Genomic DNA, 22,236 nt, shown 5'->3' on the forward strand with positions numbered 1-22,236 from the left:
GTCCAGATTTCGGTTTGGCCCATTTTTCCATCCTGTTAGCCCTTCATTGGGTATCAAAGCAGACCCGAGGAGTCTGTTGCCCTCCCATTGTATTGTAAAAGACGTAAGCAGGGCTGTGCTCTTCGTGAGATGTCTGGTGAGTGGAGATGACTGGTGAATAGATAGGAATAAGGGGTTATGTTTGGGCTTATGCTCCCCACCTAATGGGTAGAGCAATATTGTAAAATTTTTTAAAAGTAGAGCTGTACAGATTAAGGTTGAGGTGGTTGACTCGTCAAGTGACCCACTCCCTAATATGTCGCCTTCTCCTGCATGGATGTTAAAGTAAGGCTATGCTCCTTTCTAGATCTGTAAGGTACAGCCTGGCAGACTCTTAAGCAGAATGGGCTTATCAGGGAACCAGGGCTACATACGTAACCCTATGACATTTGTATGGAATGTAGTGAAGTAAAATGTACAATATTATGCTTTGGGAATGTTTATTTTGGGGGGGAAAGATTGTTACTTCACTACATTCCAAAGCGTAATATCGAACTTTTTACCCCACTACATTTTATAAAACATATTGTTCCTCGTAATTTCAAACTGAAGAAATCACTGAACAGATACTTGGAAAATGTACTTAAGTGCTAACTTAAATACAGTAACAAAGTAAAATGACTTTACTGTCCACCGCTGTATACAAAGCACATAGAGTAAGAAATAAAACATGTAATTCTGAGATCAACTTTAAATAATTTACAGTATAAGATATGAAGTCACAATTATGAGGAATGAAGCAATCATGAGATATAAATTTGAAATAAAATGATTGAAGTCTGGATTTCACACTAAATGTCATGTGTTAACCATTCAAAAAAGGTTAGGTTTTTGTACCTTTGTTTTAAGTTTTTCTGAATATGTGAGTAAAGAATTATCATTATTTACCATTGTTTGGCAAATTTTCAGGGGTAAAATTATATTTTCAATAAGAATTCACACTATTAGGAATTTCGTGTGAGGGCGAAAGATTTCTCAAATTTCACAGCAGATTCCACTTGTTAGGTTTGAGAGAGTTTACTTTTTTGAGCAGTAAAAAGCTCACAATACATTGCAATACATTGCAACACCATAATATAAAAAGTGTCAAAGCAACATTAAGGGCCCTATTTTAACGATCTGAAACACAAGTATCAAACGCGAAACGCAAGTAACTTTGTGGACGTATCTCAGGCACTATTGCTATTATACCGGCGGGATAAATTACTCTTGCGCCCGACGCAAATCTAAAATGGGTTGATCTGAAGTAGCTACATTACTCATAGGTATGGTTTGGGCGTAACGTGAAATAAACCAATCAGAGCGTCATCTCACATTCCCTTTTAAAGCAGGTACGCTTGTTCCATGGCGGATTGCTATTATAACAGCGGATTTGCCAGGCGCACGCCAGGAGCGGTTCACAGCCGAGGAGACCGACATTCTCGTCAGGGCCGTAAAAGACAGAGAAGTGACATTATATGGGGATGGGAGAAACCCACCCAAATTAGCTTCGGTTAAACAGGCGTATAATAATTTGGGTAAATGTGCATTTTTTCACATCTTCACGGACACCACAATGATTTCCCTTGTGTGGTAATATTTTTCCTTGTAATTATGTATGGTTTGCAAAAATTGGAACTGCTGCGCCTGTGTAGATGAGAGAAGCAAAGTGTATGCGCGTTGTGCACACGCTACATTATGGCCAAGTATGCGCCCTTAAAATAGCATCTGAATAACGCGCCACTGACTTTAGACTAGGTTTTTCCTGGTCTGTGGCGGAATTGTTTTCTGAAACTGCAAAATAGCACCAGGGAACGTTTGCGTCGGAACACGCCTCCTCTTTTCGCTGAACCGCCCCCCGGGAGCACATTTCATGATTTCCTAATGTCATCCGATTAAATTGCAAATATAATGACTGTCTGTTTTCTCCATCTTCCATTATTCAAACAGATATTCATTAGAAACCACTGCAGTGATTTTATAAAAAAAGCATATTTATCCTCAGAATTATAAAACACGCCATTTTTTTTTACAACAGTATAGCTTCAATCCAGTGAGTTTTATTTTTTTATTTTTTTTCAAGCTGTGACCACAAATAATGAAACAAAATTGTAATCTTCTTTTTTTTTCTCTACCTTGGGATAGAAATAATCCCAGCAGGAACAGAGTAGAAGCTAATATCCTTGTTTCCTTGAAGGGGTGAGATATGGTGTACTCAAGGGAACCTATGAAGGAAAATACATAAAGTAAACATGTTTTTTCCACTGTGGCCTGAATAAACCCTTATTTTTGTGCTGAGATTTAATGCTTGAGCACTTATTTATTTAGTCTTGTGACTTCTACTACCCCTTGACCCTTGCTCTTACGTCCTCTCTTTAAGGGTGATTCATTTCCACTTGCATACAAAGGATTGACTGATATTATTTAAATACTATCTTGTGGAGTTGTTTTCTGTGGTAACTCTGGTGACCTTTGTCATCAAGTTACTTCATTGTCACATATAACATAATCACCCTTTATAACTAGTGTAACTTTGTTTCCTAGTAAGTGTTCTTTTTGAGGTTTAGTCATTTGACTGACAAGGTTTATCTTACCTTAAATGAGATTTAGTTTATAGTGTTGTGCAGATGGGTTCGGACAAGGATTCTAGATCAGGTCATCGGTCTAAGTGACCTTTGGGTATTAAGACTGTTCAGTTATTATTATAATTTTTTTCATTTACTCCAAAATTTGGTGATATAAAAAATAACTCATAGGATTGCAAACATAAAGTACACTAGTTCCAACATATTCCGGTATGTTTAGGGAATCAAGCTACATGCCTTTGGTTAATTGAAGTCCTTGCAGTGGTAAAATAAGGAAAATAAGGTACACACACTCAAGTTAAGGCCACACTCCTTAAGCAGAGATTTATAGCCAATCATTATTTGTGTGTTGTCATGGGGTTTGCCACAAGTGCGTCCCAGGCTTCCTAGTATTTCAGCAAATGGCCATCTGCATATAAACGACCAGCTCTGAGACAGATCAGATCACCCAGCAGTCGCTTTGGTGAGAATATTGCCCAAGTGGAATGGAAACTTCATTTCAGGTCTAATATTAGCCTGGCCCTCTGGAAAATTCCTTCTAAAAGTTCACAAGCTGAGAAAAGGCAAAGAATTTGTTTGGTGTTTTTCCTGATAGAATAAACAAAAAGAGGTTTTCACTTTTGTCTTTGGGATATGTATTAAAGCTTCAGGAGAAACTTGAAAGTTTCACCCTTGTCCTTTTACAGGGTTTCAGTTTTTATTTAGTTGAAATAAACACCAATTATCAGAAGCAGGAGCTCATTCAATCTTACTTTAAAAGTTTTTTTAGACGGCACAATGCTTATGACATGTTTGTCCACTCCAGTGGAGATATCTCACCAAGACTGGACTACTTTTGTTCAAAGACACAATACACTGTATTTTGAGACTGAACCCAGTTACTCTAGACCTCTAGACCTTCAATATCAAAGACAAAACACTTAGGTGTTTTGGGAAACAGGGTCAGACTTTTGAACTTAGCAGAGGGAGAGAGTGTGGCTTCTTGTCATAGATGCTCTGATATACTCTAGAGTGTTGGTTGTACAGGTACTGTACATATGTTGGATAATTTGTTAAGATTTGGTGTAGAAACCACTATAGGATTGTTGCCGTTGCCAAACATTTTTATGCTAATACCATTATCAGGCTGCCAACAACAGTTATTCATTGTAGGATATGTGTGTGTGGTGAGAAATGAAAATTCTGACATTATTTACACACATGCATGTCACTCCAAACCTTAGACACCTCTAGCCTAGAGGTGTTTGTCTTTCTTCAGCATTCATTTTTTCATATGTTTTGGACCCCATTGACTTTCGATCTATGGACAAAAAATGTTGAAAAATTACTTAAAATATCTTATTTTTTTATTCTAAAGAGAAAATAGTCATATTTACTCCTAAGAGTAAATTATGGCAGAATTGTCATTTTTGAGTAAACTATAACTTTAAGCTTGATTACATTTTAACACATTAAATATTCCTTTATATGCAAACAGCTTAAACTTTAAAATAAGAATGGTGTGCGTCTTAATCGACCTCTAAACAAATGTATTATTTTCTAGGTAAATCTCACCTGGCAATAGTCCAGCGGGTTAACAACGAAGGAGAAGGCGACCCCTTCTACGAAGTTCTTGGCATTATCACCCTGGAGGATGTCATTGAAGAAATCATCAAGTCTGAAATCTTGGATGAGACAGACTTATATAGTATGTGCTATGAATGTCATGTACTTTTGCATGTTTTTACAAAGAGCAGTTTAAATAGTACATTGTGAAATTCTGTAAAATGACAGTGTCATGGAGAAATGTGGATTTTGTCCTGTATCTAATGTCTTATGAAATAGTTATACAATACTAGCATTTTTAATGTAGTAGTTTAATGTAGTATATAAATTTCAATAGCATGACATTAAAAAAAACTTTACCTTTCATGATAACACTTTACAACAAGGTTTAATTAGTTAACATTAGTTCTCTATCGGTCGACTCGTTTGACATCTCACTATGGGAAAGGCCTCTTGTATGGCCATCCATGAAGCCCTATGTAATCACACCTCCCAGGAAGCACACCCCATCCTATATAAACAGCAGTGCTGTGTCAAAATTGCATCCTACCTCTCTTTACTCGTGGCATACAAGCTACGAGCCCTTTCTTTCAGTACACTTAGTGTTAGTTTGACAAGACTAAACTGTCCAAAAGACAAGCTACCACTTATCATAGAGCGTCAGGCCAAATAAAAAAAAGAAGTGTAGTGAACTGCTTAACCAAGCATATATAATAGACAAAAAGTTAACTTACCACTTGAACATGGCTTCTTCTATGAAGCCTAACAAGTCCAGAGCACCTTCACACACTTGTCCTAGGGAATGTGAATTCACAACTATTGCAACTAGGGATCCACATGTGGTATGCCCGGCGTGTCTGAGCCCAGGGCATGCCCAAGCAGCAATACAGACACCAATCTCCTGTAAGCAGTGCAGTAAACTTTCACCTGGAGTGCTGCGCAGGAGAGTGGTGTACATGACGTGTTTTGCAATCCCTTACTGGGGAGAGACAGCACGGCATCTCCGGAGGACACAGAATTTCCTATGTCAATAACAAGTTAGGCTGACCAGCTTACTCCTTCGGATGTGCTTGGGGAACCGGTCGCTTTCAAATGGAAATCGAACCATTCCTGAAGGTCTTACCGGACGACGATTCCATTTCCATCGCTGACTTGGAAGATCTGTTTGTTCCCAAACAGAGTCCCCGGGTTATCTTACAGGGGTAGACGAACAGCAGATGGCAGCAAGGTGTGTAACTCTGCACAAGGCTTGCCGTCAGGTGGTGAACTGGTTGAAATGCTGAAGGCAAGACAATAATTTCCTCCTTCCTACCACCTTGACAGTTCATCAAACACTTCCACCTTTCCAGAATTGCATGGATGAAATACTGGGAAAGACCACTGTTATCCAGAGTCCCAGTGTATGGCTTATCCTTGCTAGACATGGGGGAGTGCAGGAAATGGGCTGGTCTCACATGTCGCCAATGAAGGCCTCATTGACAGGCCATCTGGATCCCCCATCGGCATTCAAATTATCCACCGTCGCCCCTAAGCCACCTCAAAGATCTGATCAGTTCTAAGCATTGATTTTTTAGAAGGGGTGGGGGTTCTGTATGAACAGGATAAACAACCTTCCTCCTGGCAACGAAAGTCTTATGATCAGGTGACAAAGGCCAGGCCCCCACCCACCTCAGCTGCGAGGGGCAGAAGGAAGAAACCGGCGGTTTCACAAACCCAAATCTTTATCTTGCTGTCTTCACAAATCCCCCGGAGAACAGTGGTGTGAAACAAAAGTACTCACCAACAACCACATACACCCCGGGGTCGAGTACAGAATGTCAAGAAGTACTTTAACACACTCGTTTCCCCTGTGTTGTCGAATCAAATAAAGCAGTTTACACACAAAAACACAGTGTGGCCTCTTGTATTTTCCCCTTTCTAAATTCAGACAATTTTATCATACAAAATCTCATGAAGAGTGATTGTTTTTATCACAATACTGTTATACACAAGCACCCTGTAGAAACTGTATTGGTCAGAACGCCACCCACAGCACTGGTAGAAAGCAAGTCGCACTTGTTTGCACAGACTTCAAGTAGTAGTTCAATAGGGCATAAGGATATCAGCATTTCAACTGGTTAATCTGTGCCAGATCAAGGGAGATGGCGGGGGTGTATACATGGGCAGTATTAATACATTTTAATTCTTTGGGGTTCATAGTGTACCAGAGGAAGAGCTTATTAACCCCAACACAATTAGTGGTATTTCTTGGTTTGGACCTGAACTCAACTTACTGGGCAACCTTCTCGGAGCAGAGAAGGGAGAGTTTATGGAACTGTGTGAATCAGTTTTGCCTGGTTGGACAATCTCTTTTTGGCTTTGTATGATATGGCTTGGACTGGCAGTAGGGCTTTTGGGGCTGTTGTTCATTTCATGAGATATTGTCAGAAATGGACCTCTTCTCTGGAATAAAATTCCTCCATATGTCTGCACAAGAAGGTGCACGTCTCAACCCACTCTCTTAGGGCTCTGCTCATTTGGCGAGACAAATAATTCTTGAGGGAGGGGTTGTCAATGGGAGTGATTTCAGACTGCAAGGTGGACACTACAGACGTGTCCTCACAGGGCTGTGGAGCGATCATGGAGGGAGTGGAGTATGGACAGAACCAGTCAAACTAATAAATATACATTGTCTGGAGTGCCTGGCAATATCTTTGGATCTTAAATACTCCCTCCTGCAAATAAAAGGCTGTCATGTTTTAGTCAGATCAGACAGCACAACAGTTGTTTCTTATAAATACAGGCATGCTCATACATCTGAGAGTGCTATAGAACAGGACACACTTGCTGTCCCTCAGAGCAGCAGACGTTCCAGGCCTGGTAAATATTGGGGCAGACCTGTTGTCGAGGGGGAATCATCACTCAGGGGAATGGAGGCTCCACCCAGAGGTGGTTCAGGAGTTATTGGATAAATATAGCCAGGCAGATGTGTATCTGTTTGCTTCGGATGAGAACACCCATTGTCCCCTGTTCTTCTCACTAAAGGAGACAGTTGTGTCAAGGGATGGATGCATCAGCACATCCTTGGCCAGAGACCCTGTTAAATGCCTTCCCACCTATAAGCCCCATCCTCCCCACCTATAAACCTCATCCTCCCCACTCTGTCCAGAATCAGGTCGCAGAGGGAGAGAGTGATCTTAATAGCTCCATTATAGCCATAGAGGCCATGGGCAGAGGAGATGATTTTTCATCCACATCCGCAGAGGTGAAATTTCTGGATCTGGCCTGTTAGAGGTTTAATCTGAATGCTCTAGGCCCCAGAATGTGATTTTTACCATCCAGAGTGCTAGAGCGCAATCCACCAGATCTCTAAGGTGAAGTGGTGAAAATTTTAAGCATGGTGTCAGGAAAGACAAAGGATACCATTCCTTTCCTCAGTACCTGACATTCTTTCCTCCTTCTGGAGATACTAGATGAAGGGAAGGCCTTCTCTATGATCAAAGTGTACCTGGCGGCCATTTCATCATGTCACATGGGATTTAACGGTGAATGGTTTTACAATGAGGTCCATTAGTTAACTTTAGTTTATGTCACAGTTCTGTTCTGTTTGGGGGCTATTTTGATCTTAGTTTAATTTTCATGGGCTTTTCATTTGTTATTTTCAGTCACATGTGTTCCTTTGTTCAGTTTCCCGCCACTCATCTGTTTCCATGGACACTTACTCAATTATCACAGCTGCTTATTGAGTTCATTGTTTCGCATTGTTTGGATTGTTATTTGCCTGCCTATTCTGAGTCATTTAATACATCTTGTTTTATTTCCTAATACTCTTTGTCGTCTTCGGATCAGCGTTACAGAATACTGGACCCAAGAATGGATTATGTAGCGGAATCTGCTGCCCTAGCCTGAAAAGGGCTTCCTCTAATCCTCTTTTCGCTTCAGTTCTGTCAGCTCGCTTTAAATACTGCCTTCAATGATGAGACGTTAAAGTCTCTCTTCTGGGTCGGGGGAAACTACTTCTATCCTGTAGACCAGGGGCGGGCAACTCCGGTCCTGGAGGGCCACTGTCCTACAGAGTTTAGCTTCAACCCTAATCAAACACACCTGAACAAGCTAATCAAGGTCCTCAGGATTACTAGAAAATTACAGGCAGGTGATTTTTTCAGGGTTGGAGCTAAACTCTGTAGGACAGTGGCCCTCCAGGACCGAAGTTGCCCACCCCTGCTGTAGACCTCCCAGACACCACAGGACTTAATTGGAAGGAGGCCATCATCCGGTGTCTGGAGAGTGCCTACCCCTGATCCAGACCACAGCCAGACTCAGAGCCCAGCCTACCACCACCCCTAACCACGGAGACGACAACGCCAGAACCCCCCGCAGATGGAGAGCTTCCTCCCGCCGCAAACACTGAGCCTGTGACGACAGCACCTAATAACATTCCGGAGCCGAAGCACCAGCATATGTCTGACCAGGGGTGTGAGCGACCAATCATCGTCCAGGTAGCAGTCCTGGTGGAGCTTGACACAGGAGACTGGTTAATTGATTGGGACTTTGAAGCGGTGCTTCCCACCCTGTCCTTTTATCATCAGAACTATCATCACCGTATCATAACCCAGCAAAAACACGGATTTACCAATGATCCCACCCACCCAGCCTCCCTCTCCCGCCTCCACTGTAGATCTCAGCCAGTCCTTAAGCCCTGCCTCAGCTGGTTTCCTGCAGCCCTTCACCTTTCCCTGTGACGCCTTGTGTTCTCACCAGCTTCACCTAAGCGTTAGGATCCCTCGGCTTTGCTTCCGGCCACTGATCCCTCCGCTCCGCCTCTGCCTGTCGACTAGTCAGCGAAGTGAAGTGAGTCCAGACAGAGAAGTCAGTGAGGGTTGGCTCCTCCCACCCTCGGCTCCACCTGAGATCCTTGTCCTTGTGGCTTCACCAGGCTCCCTCATCCCTCCGGCTCCACCTCGGTCAGCCGTCACTCTGCCTGCGCTGTGGACTTACAATCAATTTGCGGCACTCCGGCTCTCTACCCCTTTGGCTCCAGCGGGCTCCGCCCTTCCTACGGCTTCACCTGGGTCCTCGGATGCTCCGGTTTCACCTCGAACGATCATTGCCGATGCTCTGCTTTGGTCTCCAGCACTAGCTGCATCGCTTAGGTCCATCAGCTTTCTGTCTGCGCCCTGGGATCCCCTAACATAGGCTCTGTCTCCGTTGGTCGTCCCGCGGATGTCGTCGCCCACGTCAACATCTTGGCTCCTCCCTCCATCGACTCCGCCTTGGGCTATCGTCTTGGCTGAGCTTTGGGTCATCACCATCTGGCTACTCCGTCCATCATCTCCTCCTTGGCTTCTTCCTCCATCATCAACTCCTTGGTCTATCCTACCTGCTTTTACCAGCCTTCCGCCATATCCTCTCATCAGCCCTTCATCAGCTCCTCGTCCACCCCCCGAGCCCCCACCTTTCCTCCCTCACCGCATCTGTTTTGGCGTGAGGTCACCTTCCGACAGGGGACGTACTGTCACAGTTCTGTCCTATTTGAATGCCATTTTGATCTTAGTTTCATTTTCATGGACTTTTAGTTTGTTATTTTCAGTCATATGTTCAGTTTCCCACCACTCATCTGTTTCCATGGACACTAACTCAATTATCACAGCTGCTTATTTAGTTCATTATCTCTGTCTATATAAGTTCTTCTGTTTGTATTAATCATTGTCTGGTATTGTTTGTGCGTAGCACACCGTCTCGCATAGTTTGGATCGTTATTTTCCTACCTAATCTGAGTTATTTAATAAATCTTGTATTATTTCCTAATCATCTTTGTCTTCTTTGGATCAGTGTTACAGTTTATGCATTAACATTAACTAACAACAGTATTTATTAATCTTTGTTAACATTAGTTATTAAAAATAAAACTGTTAATTGTTAGTTCATGTCAGCTCAGGCCCATTAAATAATATTAACAGATACAAATTTAGATTTTAACAATGTATTAGTAAATGTTTAAATTAACATTAATTATGATTAACAAAGGCTTTAGAGTATTTTTCACTGGTAGTTCATGTCAACCAATGGGGTAAACTAATGTAAAAAAAATGGAACCTTGTTGTAAAGTGTTACCCAAAAACCTTTTTAGGTGTCATTGCAAATATTTTCACAAACATATGAGGCAAGATGTTTTACACATCATTCAAGAATTTAATTAAAAAACTTTCTTCCTCTGTCATCCCATTTTTTCTGACAGCCGACAACAAAACAAAAAAGAAAATCGCCCATCGAGAGAGGAAGCAGGATTTCTCGGCTTTCAAGCACATGGACAATGAAATGAAGGTTAAAATATCACCTCAGCTTCTACTGGCTACTCTGCGTTTCCTAGCAACAGGCAAGTGCACTGCATTGCTGCTTGATTTACCCCAGTGTGTCCTGTGACTGTAGTATGGTTAGGGTGCTCACACAGGGGAGGAGATTTGCCTCTGGTTTTGGTGAAAGTCATGCCATGATGTCTTTTAAAAAGAAGCAGCTGCTTTGGGTTAGTGTATAGAAGAATGACTTCCTGCACCTTAAAAACCTTGCAAGCAGCTAAGAGAAAACATCTTTTCTCACTCTTTCTGTCTTACTTTTTGTTTGTTACTTTTTTTGTTTCATAGTGTGTTTCTCCAAGAAAGGAAAAAGATTTGGTGTGTAAGCCAGAGTAGGATTTTTGTGATTGTTAACGTTTTTGTTGCTGTACTGCATTGACAGATGTTTGTTTTAAACCCAGACTGTGGGAAGCAATTTGATTAAACATGAAATCTCATATTAGATAAATACCATACAGTGCTTTTCAAAAAGTTGGGGTCTCTTATGCTTTCCAAAGCTGCATTTATGTGACAAAATATACATTAAAACAGTAATATTGTGAGATATTATTAAAACATTAAAATAACTGTTTTTAACATATTGTAAAATGTTATTTATTCCTCTGATGGCAAAATAGATTTTTAAGCAGCTATTTCTCCAGTCTTCAGTGTCACATGATCCTTCAGAAATCATTCTAATATGCTGATTTGGTGTTAAGAAACCTTTCTTATTATTATTAATGTTGAATATGGTTGTTTTGCTTAATATTTATGTGGAAACCATGACTTTTTTTTCCAGGATTCTTTTATGAATAGAAAGTTGAAAAGAATAGCATTTATTTGAAATGGATATATTTTGTAACATTGTAAAAATCTTTACTGTCACTTTTACCGTATAACCAACATCTAAAGCAACTTTTTTTAAATAGGTAAATTACGGAAGTTTTTGGTGGAAGTCATGATATTGATGTTGTTTGTATACTAAAGTTTGGGCTATATTTAGAGAGTGGTGGCCTGCTTTATTAGTGTATAACATAATGATCTCTATCTCAAAGCCATGGAAAAACAGCTGAAAGAAGTAATTAAAAACATGCTGTTGTTGTTTTTCACAGCAGAGATCATCTCTCACTAAGCTACCACATTTTGTTTCATGGTGTATGTGTCTCCTAGAAAGCACTTTATATTTCTAATGTATAGAATACATTTGTTAATATTAGTGTAAATAAATGTTTTATCTTAAGACATTACCTCTTCTATTGCAACAAACCAGAGTCTGCCTGAAATTGTCATTTGTTTTCTGTAAGCTGTTTTTTAGTAGCCATTTACAATACTGTTTAAAAGTTTGAGGTCAGTAACTTTTTTTTTTTTAAAGAAAATGTTACTTTTGTTCAGTAAGACTAAGAATACATACAATGTATTAAAAAAAAAAATTACACTAAAGACATTTATAATATAAATTCAACATTCAAATAAATGCCGTTCTTTTCAACTTTGTATTCATCAATGAATCCTGAAAAAATATATCACAGTTTCCACAAAAAATATTAAGCAGCATGACTGTTTTCAACATTGATAATAAAAATCAATGTTTCTTGAGCTGCACATCAGCATATCATTATGATTTCTGAAGGATCATGTGACACTGAAGGCTATATTAATGGCTGCTGAATATTCAGCTTTGCATCACATGAATAAACTACTTTTTAAAATATGCTTAAATTGAAGACAATTTAAATTTGTTTTACTGTAATATTTGATCAAATAAATACAGCCTGCATTGCTGATTCTTGCATTCTTTTAGAAATCTTCAGGCATTTGGCACAGCCCCCTACAAGTCATTACCCTTTGCGTTACTATCCATCAAGCTGCTGTTAAATGGTCCCAAGGGTGTTTGTGTATAATAGAGACAAACCATTCTGAGTGGTATTCCCCGTTAAACCTAATTCCAGGATTTGGTAAAAACTTTCCCCTTTGTGGCTTACGCTAATCATTGATTAACAAATACAATACTATTAGCGTTCCCTGGTCAAGGAGCGATCAGCTGCCAGGTGACACATATACTGTAAACAGAACAATGTTACAATGAGTTATTTAGCAACAGGCAACCATCATAATATAACATTGCTTATTCATAAACTTGGTAGTCACAGAAACTTTCACACTCTGTTAAGTTTCAGCTTTTGAGAGAACAATAAAATGTTGAAAGCTGACGGTGTTAACAGGAATGAAAATTTGTTTTTGCTTTTGTATGTTTCAGAAGACTTTAAACAGTCAGAACAGTGTCACCGATGGATAAGCAGTTATTAAAACAGAGTATTTGCCTGCTACAAGCTGTGTTCGTCCCAAAAATAATTATGTTAGAGCATCATTTACTCTGGGTTTACTAATATACAGTGTGATGTTTTAAAAACCTGAAAATGCAATATTACCTTTAACCATGGTTTAGAATGGCTCTGAGGTAACAATTTCAATTGTGAAAAACCCACAGGAACAGGAAGATGATGTCATGTCTTCTTTTGCCTTACAGAAGTTGAGTTATTCAGTCCCAGCCAGATGTCTGAAAAGATCCTTCTGCGTCTTCTCAAGCACCCCAACGTCATCCAGGAGGTCAAATATAATGAGAAGAATAAGAAGGCCATCGAGCATTACCTTTTCCACCGCAACAAGCCCGTGGACTATTTCATCCTCATTCTGCAGGTCAGCTTGGTTGTTTGGTCCAGGACCGTGGAGGGCATAGAGAGAAAGGATTGAGGTTATTAGCCTAGAACAAGCTGGGATTTTCGCAAGTATTTAACACGCCCAGTATGAAAGAACTAGGGTACCTACGTAAAAGATGAATGTTTAGTTCAGTGAGTATAGTTAAAGACAGACATGCTTCTAAAGGAAATACTGAAAGCCTTATTTTGCACAAACCTCCATTAGATGTAAAACTATCCACTTAAAGTTATTTAAAAAAATAAATAAATCTTAGCTGTATTGAAAGTCTGGCCTTCAATGTGATCTGTTCTCTAAGGGGAAGGTGGAAGTGGAGGCAGGGAAGGAGGGAATGAAGTTTGAAGCTGGAGCTTTCTCCTCCTATGGGATCATGGCTCTCACCGCTTCTCCAGGTAAATACAAATAATACATTCATTTGCATACGGTATTTCTACTAAGTACGAAAAGTAACCTATATGCTATGTGCGCTGTACTTACTGGTATTTAAGGTTTATGTGTTTGAATTTCATATAAACTTTTCTTAGATTTGGATTACAGTTTTAACATAAACTAATAAACTTAATATGATGCATATTTGTCTGTCATACATAAAACGTAAGAAACAGGTAGGATTTCTGTAATAGTACTAATAAACTGAATGTCTTTTAAATACACAATTACCAGGTTTATATATTTATCATCAACAACTAATTGAATCTTACTTGTTCCATAGCTAGACATATTTATACTTTTTAACTGAATAAATGTAATTGTTTTCACAATGAAAAGATTTGTGCTTACTCTAAGCCATTTGAATAAATGCTTTTTTGAAAATATGATTATTCAAATAAAATATAATATAATTTCCAAAAGGACAATAAACTTAAACTTATTAAAAACTATTCCATGATTTTTTGGGAGTGCAGAAATCTTGCTTCTTTCTAGCCCGTTTAACTCAAGTATGACACATTAGGTATATTAGTTTGTTAATGTTAAAACTGTAAACCAATGCAATTTAAATACATACATTTTAAATGTAGGCCTAAATATTTTAGAAAAATTACACACTTTACATTAGATGTTTTATGCTGGTTTAAAATAATAATAAAACTGCAATACAAAATTCAGTCGATACCACAGGATACACCCACATACCCTGCAACAGTGCAAGCAGTTGTGGGCAGCATTAGCCCAAAAAGTATATGCACGGATACATACTTTGAAGATCGACAGGAAGCGGAGCCTCATTCTGGCACATTTGACATACTGTTTTCAATGTACTATGATTTGGTACTATGATGCACTAATCCCAGTCTGGCATTATTGTATTATTGTATACACTATCAGAAAATAACACCATGTCACAGAAGCTTTGTTCCAGAGGTCACATGGCATTTAGAATGGCAAGAGAATTTGAGACTATCATTTGTTTTGCACTCAGAAGAAATCTGTTAAACAACTGAGATATTGTGTATTCCACAGTAGACTATTTGTGCAGCTATCAGTGTTCAGTATTCATTAGTATATAAATACAAATGATAAAAGACTCTAATGTTCTATAAATAATAACATTTATTATTATTGTTATTATAGCAATCATGCATAAGACGAGCGGTTTGGAAAATGGATGGATGAATAGAAATTTTTATAATTTTTATTCATAATCATAATAAATCATTATACTGCCAAGTATTATAGTTTAAATGCCCCCTGAAATCAAAATGTATGTTTGTTTTTTTTAGCTTTTAGTATGAATATGTTAGCATTAAGGTTATGAATAAGCTTGTGTGTTCCAAAACAATGACAAAATTTGCATTTAGGAGATATAATCATTCAAAACTTACTCTCATTTCCGCTAAAATGGATCACAGATTTTTATGACCGCGGACTTCAGCTTCTCATCACATCTTCTGTCCAATCAAATGTTCTGTAGAATCTAAGGTGTCCCGCGACTCCCGCCCCCTATGCTATAAATACCACCTGGCCAAAACGACTGTTGACACGTCACGGAGCAATATGGGTTGGAGATCTGTGTTCGGTTGCTCAAACGCTCGAGTTTTATTCTGCTTTTTAACTGTACGTTGCTTAAGAATGAAATGAATGAATCCTCTACTATTGAATCCAATGTATCATCAGCATTTTGATTCGCTTCCATGGAACTACTTGCAGTCTGTGAGGTAAACTAAACGCTATTGGCTATTTGAAAAGGGGGAGGAGCCATTCAATATGTCCCGCCTTAGCTTCTTGTTTCATACAAAGTTGCGAGTTCCAAGGCACTTCAGTGGGTCTTTAATATATATACTGTAGCTTATCAAGCAACTTAGAACTGCAATGTAGACCTGTGACTAGTGACTTTTTACTGATTTTAATTCTAGTTCTTCCAGTGTTATATTCTTCTACTTCGTAGATTACAAATTTCATTGATCCAACTGAACATAAATATATAAAGTATTTGGGGGGAAGTATCCACTGACTCTTTTTTAAATATCTATAGGGTATTTTCAAATAATTTTTAACATAGTTAGATCCATCAGAAATTGATAGGGGTTGAATAGTATGCCAAATTTTAACCAAGTGTCACATGTGCCACTAGTTAGGGGACTATCACAGAACATAGGTGACCTCTGGTGGTGAGAAAATGGGCCTACAGTAATACTAAAAGTGCTTTGTTATGTGGGAATGGAGAATATTTTCTAATGTGGATTAAAACAAGTGGTATTTAGTGATTTCTTTACTCCTGTAGCTCTTCAGTTCTACCTTTCAGCCACCTTTTTGTTTCCCACATTCTTGTGATGCTTTTCTTTTCCTCCTATTCTTTATTCTTCCCTGCAGTTTCTCGTACCTTTGTGGTCATTAGGGCTGAGTCTGTTGCTGGATCTCCAGGTATAGTTAAACCAAAATGACTAATCAAACAATGACAAGGTCAGACATTAGTCTGTCTGTTACTGTAAATCATACCGTATGTTACAGTAAACCCACAGAATTCCTCCCACACATTTCTACTTCGCAGGCCTCCTGGCGACAGCGGGGCCATACGCACACACACACACACCTCTGTACATAGTCACCCACACACACACTGTTCCCGGTTCTCACAAACCTCATGCTGACTACCAGCATGTAGGGTTCAGAGTTGGGCCCCTTCAGGCCAGCATTGGAGCCTTGAACTAAAGACGCGGTGGCTCCCCCACTCCACTCACACATCCAAACACGGATTACATACATTCCAACCAAATTGTGGCATTAACACACCCCACTGTGGAAACCTGTGTGTGTGTGTATTTATATGTGCGTTTATGTGTAGGAGAAACAATGAAAGAAAGAATACATATATGTGCTGGAGTGTGGAAGTGTGCTCATTTGAGTGTCTGTTAGCAAGTATTTTGTGTGAGTAAAGTCAGTATGTTTGTGTGTGTGCACTTGTAAATTCCCCCTCTTTATGAAGTGGAAAACATAAGCTGTGTTTAATTAAAAAACAAGCCAGTCTTCACTTTGAAAAGCTCTTAGGCTTTTTATCATACTCTTGCCAGCGGCAACCCTTTTACATACATGAAACACCCCCTTCATAACTAGCAATGCAATTATTGAGTTCTAAAAAGCTGTTACAAGCTATTATAAATTCATAATATACCATGTGCTAATTATTGTCTCTATAAAGCTGGATTTGAAGGTCTAGTCACTAAAGGGTTCAGTGTACTAAAAAGCCATAAACATCTATAAACATACACTACTGTTTGAAAGTTTGGAGTCTTGTAGAATTGTTGAAAGAAGTCTATTTTACTCACCAATGCTGCATTTATTATATCAAATATACAGTAAACATATTAATATTGTGAAATATTTTAAAATGTGTTTTCCCCCTGTGATGCATTCCTCCCGTTACTCCAGTTTTCAGTGTCACGTGATATTTCAGAAATCATTCTAATTTGATGATTTGGTGCTAAAAAAAAGTATTTACAGTCACGATCAATTTAATGCCTGCTAGCTGAGTAAAAATATTCATTTATTAATTTTTTTTATTCATATCAATTATTAAAAAAGTGCTAGGGTACTTAAATGTTAATTGATTTGTAAAGCGTGTCATTCAGATAAAAAAAAAAGCGTTTTTCAGACAGGTTTGGAAACACTCCCCAATTCTATCATTACTCTGACAAACAGATAGTCCCGCCCCAAACTCGTGTCATTGGTTGAGCCATTGTTGCTACATCAGGTCAGATAATTAATATTAATGAGCAAGGCTGATAAGTTTTACATTGTGTCCCCCCCCTCCCTATCGTGCTCTTGATTTTACGTGTTTTATGTTTGTCCTGATCATTGTAGTCCCAATGCTTTCCTTTTTCCTCTGCAGAGAACAAATCCCCTCCTCGGCCATTTGGACTGAACCATTCTGACTCGTTAAATCGTAGCGAGCGGATTGAATCCATCACACCGTCACTGGGCAGCAGTAACAACCAGCTCAACGCCTTCCTGCAGATCTATGTGCCAGACTATTCTGTCAGAGCTGTGTCAGACGTACAGTACATTAAGGTAAACATGATTGCACAAACACACCAACTCACTTGCAGTTTATGAACATGTTTTTTTACATAACCAACATGCCCAAAATATTTAGAATCTATTTAATCCTTCAGAAGACATCCACTGTACATTTTTGGTGCCATTGTGGCTCTTGGGGTTCAGACTATGGCCTAATGGCTGTAGTTCAGAGGTAGACTGTGGCTATGGCTCATTGGCTAACATAGACTGTTGTTCAATTACAATCTTTGGCTGTGACTTAATGGCAGATGTGGATTTAGGTGTTGGCTCTGGGACAGATGTGGAATTTGGCGCTGAGTAGGGGTCTGTGACATACGTGAGCCCTGGTTTAGTGACTGTGGCAGATGGATACATGAGCTGACTTTGGTGGTCATTGACATGGGCTCTGACGTGGCCATGGAATGAGCTCAATAAAAGAGGTTTTCACAGTGATTCCTCAGAAGAACCATTTTTGGCTCCCCAAAGCCCGAATGCAATGGAAAGGTTCCATGGATGTTAAATGTTCTTTTTGGAATCTGATATATGAAATAATACAATCAGTTTATTGAACCTTTCAAAATAAAAAATATGATTTGATACATCAGGCTTTTATGGCTCATAGTATGATATAGGAGAATATGGAGCTCGTATTTGAGGTGGAAAAATTATTTAGATTTATTATTTAGATGCCCAAAACCTAGCGAAAATATACAATTTGGTGCATGTTTTAAAAAAAAAAAGCTTCTGATAGATTGTAATGTGAATCAATAAGATCTTTATAACAGTATAACAGACTTTTTACATAAAATGCATATAAATATCAGTAGACGCTCAGTATCTCCCAATAATATGCCTTAGTAAGATGATTAATATGTAAGACAATTTTATGATCAAAGTAGTTTTTATTATGTGGGGCAAAACATATAATGCAATGCAATACACTGATGAGTGAGAGATGTAAAAAAAATAAAAAATAAAAAAAAAACCTTTCCTCAAAAGCCTTATGAATATTTGATTTTTATTTGATTTATTTTTTAAATGATGTATGAATAATCAAGTAAACCTAAGTTGCTTCAGTCTAGTAAGTGCTCATCTTTGAATATAACTCATAATATAACATTTATTCTTACATTTACTTTATAAAATCAGACCATTTTGATCATGTTGATCATTTAGAGGCCTTAGAAATTTGTTTATCAAATATGATACAGGAGGCTTTATAGGGTTAAGAGTGTGTTGCCATTAAAGAAAGAGGAAAAGACTCATCCTGGAACGGAAGCTGTCATGAGAGAAACAGGAAATGCAACAGGAGTGTGCTCTGGAACCGACAACTCAGGCGCATGAACCAGAAAATGTTTGTTGGATTGGAACATTTTTTTTTTTTTTAAAGAACACCAACACTGTGTCATAATCAGAAGCAATACAATAATATTCCAGCAACAAACAATTTGTCTGTCAACAGCCCCTTTCACATACAGTCTTTACTGGTAAATTACCAGGAACAGATCATGTGTGAACAGGACATTTAAAAAAATACCGGTAAATTGGTTCCGGTAATTTACCAGTAAACGAAGATGTAATCTTTACCAGTAAATTATACGCTGTGTGAACACGCTGATGTAAAAAGTGATTTGGACCAATCAGAAGCCGTTGAAAGAGCAATGGCTCTGAGCCATTCATAAAATTATGACGCAGATGACACATTTACCCAGGACAGTTTACAAATGTCTTCAAATTGGAGTGATACCGAAACTAAACTTGCTTTCTTCAGGAACAAGGCATAAACTTCCGGTTAATTACATCATCACAGGGTTTACTGATATTTTGGAACTGATGTGTGAATGGTCTGTTACCGGTAAAAAGCCAGAACGCTGTTGCTTGTGTGAACAGCACATTTTTGAATTTACCGGTAAAGTCGTTCTGGCATTTTTACGGTAATTTACCGGGATTGATGTGTGGGGGGCTATTACCAGATGTGCCACAGCTCTGAGAAAAAAGGAATCACAAATCACAGCCAATCAGAAGAGCATCATCTTTGTCTGAATAGATGTTTATGTATCCTTTCATTTATTTGCAAGATCTGAAGTAAACTATCTATTGTTGCTTCAGTGTGGCTATAAAGGTCATGTAAAATTATATTCAAAATATAGACCCACAATAGACCCTTTTAACATTAAATAAAGCACATAATCAGTAACTGAGATTATCATTGTCATTGTTTGTATGTTGTTATTCCAGCTGCAACGTCGCAGAAATAGAAACTGCTTCTAAAATAGAAACGCTTGTTGTCATGGCTGGCGAGAACAAAAGCTCTGATTACCATGGAAAAATACCTTTTATCCTGTGTTTGCGCCATCTGGTTAGGAGGACACAGTGTAAGATGTTACAAAAGGTTATTTTGTAACCCCCTTTCCCGTGTGTTTTGACAGGTAACACGCCAACAGTATCAAAACGCCGTCATGGCATCACGTATTGACAAGACGCCACAGTCCTCAGAGAGCGAGTACACCAAAATCGAAATGACTTTGACTGAGCTCCACGACGGAGTGACCGATGAAACCACCGCTCTGTTCAACCAGACACAGAACTGCGTCGCCCACATCAAGTCGAACCACACAGGACACAGTGAGGGGGCCATCTAGCCCTCAGCGGGGTGGTGGAGCGAAGCCGATAGCAGAACCCTAGAGCTGCCTCACCACCCCAAACAACTCTAATCTGGTAGTGCAGTACTACTGGGGCCAGAGCTTGGGTTGACCCAAGGCAAGATGGGATAGTCCAGTGACACGCTTCGGTCCCGTTAAGATTTCAGATAAACCACAGTGTTTATGTCCCCCCAGCCAAAGAGTTTGGAGGATGGACAGTATTGTGCTCGTACGAGCCCCTCCAGCTACACTCAAACTGCCCTGTGATGTTCACAAACACAGAAGAAATACTCCGGCAGATGCTGTAATAGGGTAAATCAAAGACTGCTCCAAATACTGCTTTGAAGGAAACCGTGAACCAAGAGCATTCTACTCACATATTTATTTATTTTGTATGCATTTGTATATACGTGCATGTCTGAGGATATAATTGTCGGCACATGCAAACACCTGTCTGTACTTTGTGCATGTGTGCCTCTATGAGTGTCACTGATATCATGCACATGCTATACATAGTTTCAGAAACATCATTGTATATGTACTGGTAAGGGTCTTTTACATGTATATTTCAGAAATGGTTATTTTTACTGTTCTAAATCTGGTATATCCCACAATACCTTTTACACAATTTTTTTTTTTTTTTTATGAATCATTATATTGCCTTTTAAAAATCATATTAATTTTTTTTTAACAAGTGCAATGAAACACATTTTATTTAAAATATGATTTATCATGATTACTGTATTGTAAATTATAGATTATTTGTATGCATTCATTGTATCATATTTGTATATTTGATATTTGGGATTCACTTCCAAGGATGAACAGGTCCTATTTGTCTGCTTTAAAAGTTTGTCTGTCAAAGACACAATAACTTTACATTTAAAGCCGAACGCTTTCTTATTTGAACTAAACGCAAAGACCTGTCAGGACTTTATGCAAGGGAGAATCCATATGCATTCATGCGATTCCTAACTGAATCCAGCCCGTAACAAAATGAGTCTTTACCACGTCATTAAAACAACTACTACATTAAACTGTAATACCCATCACACGTCTGTAAGAGTGGTCGCTCCTCCACTCAGTTTTCTTGTATTACCTTTATGTCTGTAATGTTGACTTCAATGGTTATTTATATGAACGCTGGAAACTCCTGCTATGCATACAGTTGTATTTAAAAATGTATTTACTGTTTTGTTAATGATAAACCACTTACATTTTCTCTTTGAACTGTCACTGAAGTGACCCTTTGCCATACTCCAAATGACCAATAGTGGCAGTAAGGTTTTGCCGAAATGTTAGTGGTCACATTTTCCTTTGCTTTCTCCCCCTCCCATATCCTCAGAGACCCAAAACAGCTTATCAACAAACAGCATATAACTCATTCCAATAACTATTCCTATATGTCCGTATAGGTGGCAGCTGCATGACCCTGTTTCTACAATGTCAGACTTTGTGGTAAATCTGATTCAGGCAGCTTTTCAGACTTCGCCCTAGATGTGTTCATGTGTTCAAATGGTTACTTGAACCTTAACAGATAAATAACAGGAATGCATTGCTTGACGTATTCTATTATTTATACATGGGTCAGTACCACAGACAGCCACTGCTTGGCACTACGGTCTAACAATTTAGCAAAGCTCAACCTTGATAAGGTATCTTAAAATTGTTGTTCTTTATACCAAAGATTTTACATTAGAGGTGAGATCAGAGATTGTTGGGTTTTATTTAGTAAATTAAAGCCTACTTTGATTATTTTTTCCTAGAAAGATGCTCTTGTGGGGTTAAATACAGGTTCTGGCTTTTTACATTTTTTTTTCTAATTTGCTTTAATGAATTGTAGCTACTTTGTTACTAAGATATAAACCCTAGGGAGTAAAATGGTTCTAGATAAAGTGCTATTAAACGTTCATCAGTTTCACTATG

The 22,236-nt window shown here is 38.8% G+C and overlaps 1 protein-coding gene across 1 annotated transcript in view; it reads left to right on the forward strand.

Moving 5' to 3' along the window:
* cnnm2b (cyclin and CBS domain divalent metal cation transport mediator 2b) overlaps positions 1-22,236 on the forward strand; it is a 44,969-nt gene extending 22,733 nt beyond the window's left edge. Inside the window, exons 2-7 of the mRNA XM_082164019.1 lie at positions 4,147-4,290; positions 10,366-10,503; positions 12,987-13,156; positions 13,473-13,566; positions 17,502-17,680; positions 20,098-22,236. Of these exons, the coding sequence (XP_082020145.1) occupies positions 4,147-4,290; positions 10,366-10,503; positions 12,987-13,156; positions 13,473-13,566; positions 17,502-17,680; positions 20,098-20,310 (938 nt within the window). The 3' untranslated portion in view covers positions 20,311-22,236. The remainder of the gene's footprint in view (positions 1-4,146; positions 4,291-10,365; positions 10,504-12,986; positions 13,157-13,472; positions 13,567-17,501; positions 17,681-20,097) is intronic.

Source organism: Leuciscus leuciscus, assembly GCF_965113295.1.
Source record: "Leuciscus leuciscus genome assembly, chromosome: 3".
NCBI classification, from domain to species: domain Eukaryota; kingdom Metazoa; phylum Chordata; class Actinopteri; order Cypriniformes; family Leuciscidae; genus Leuciscus; species Leuciscus leuciscus.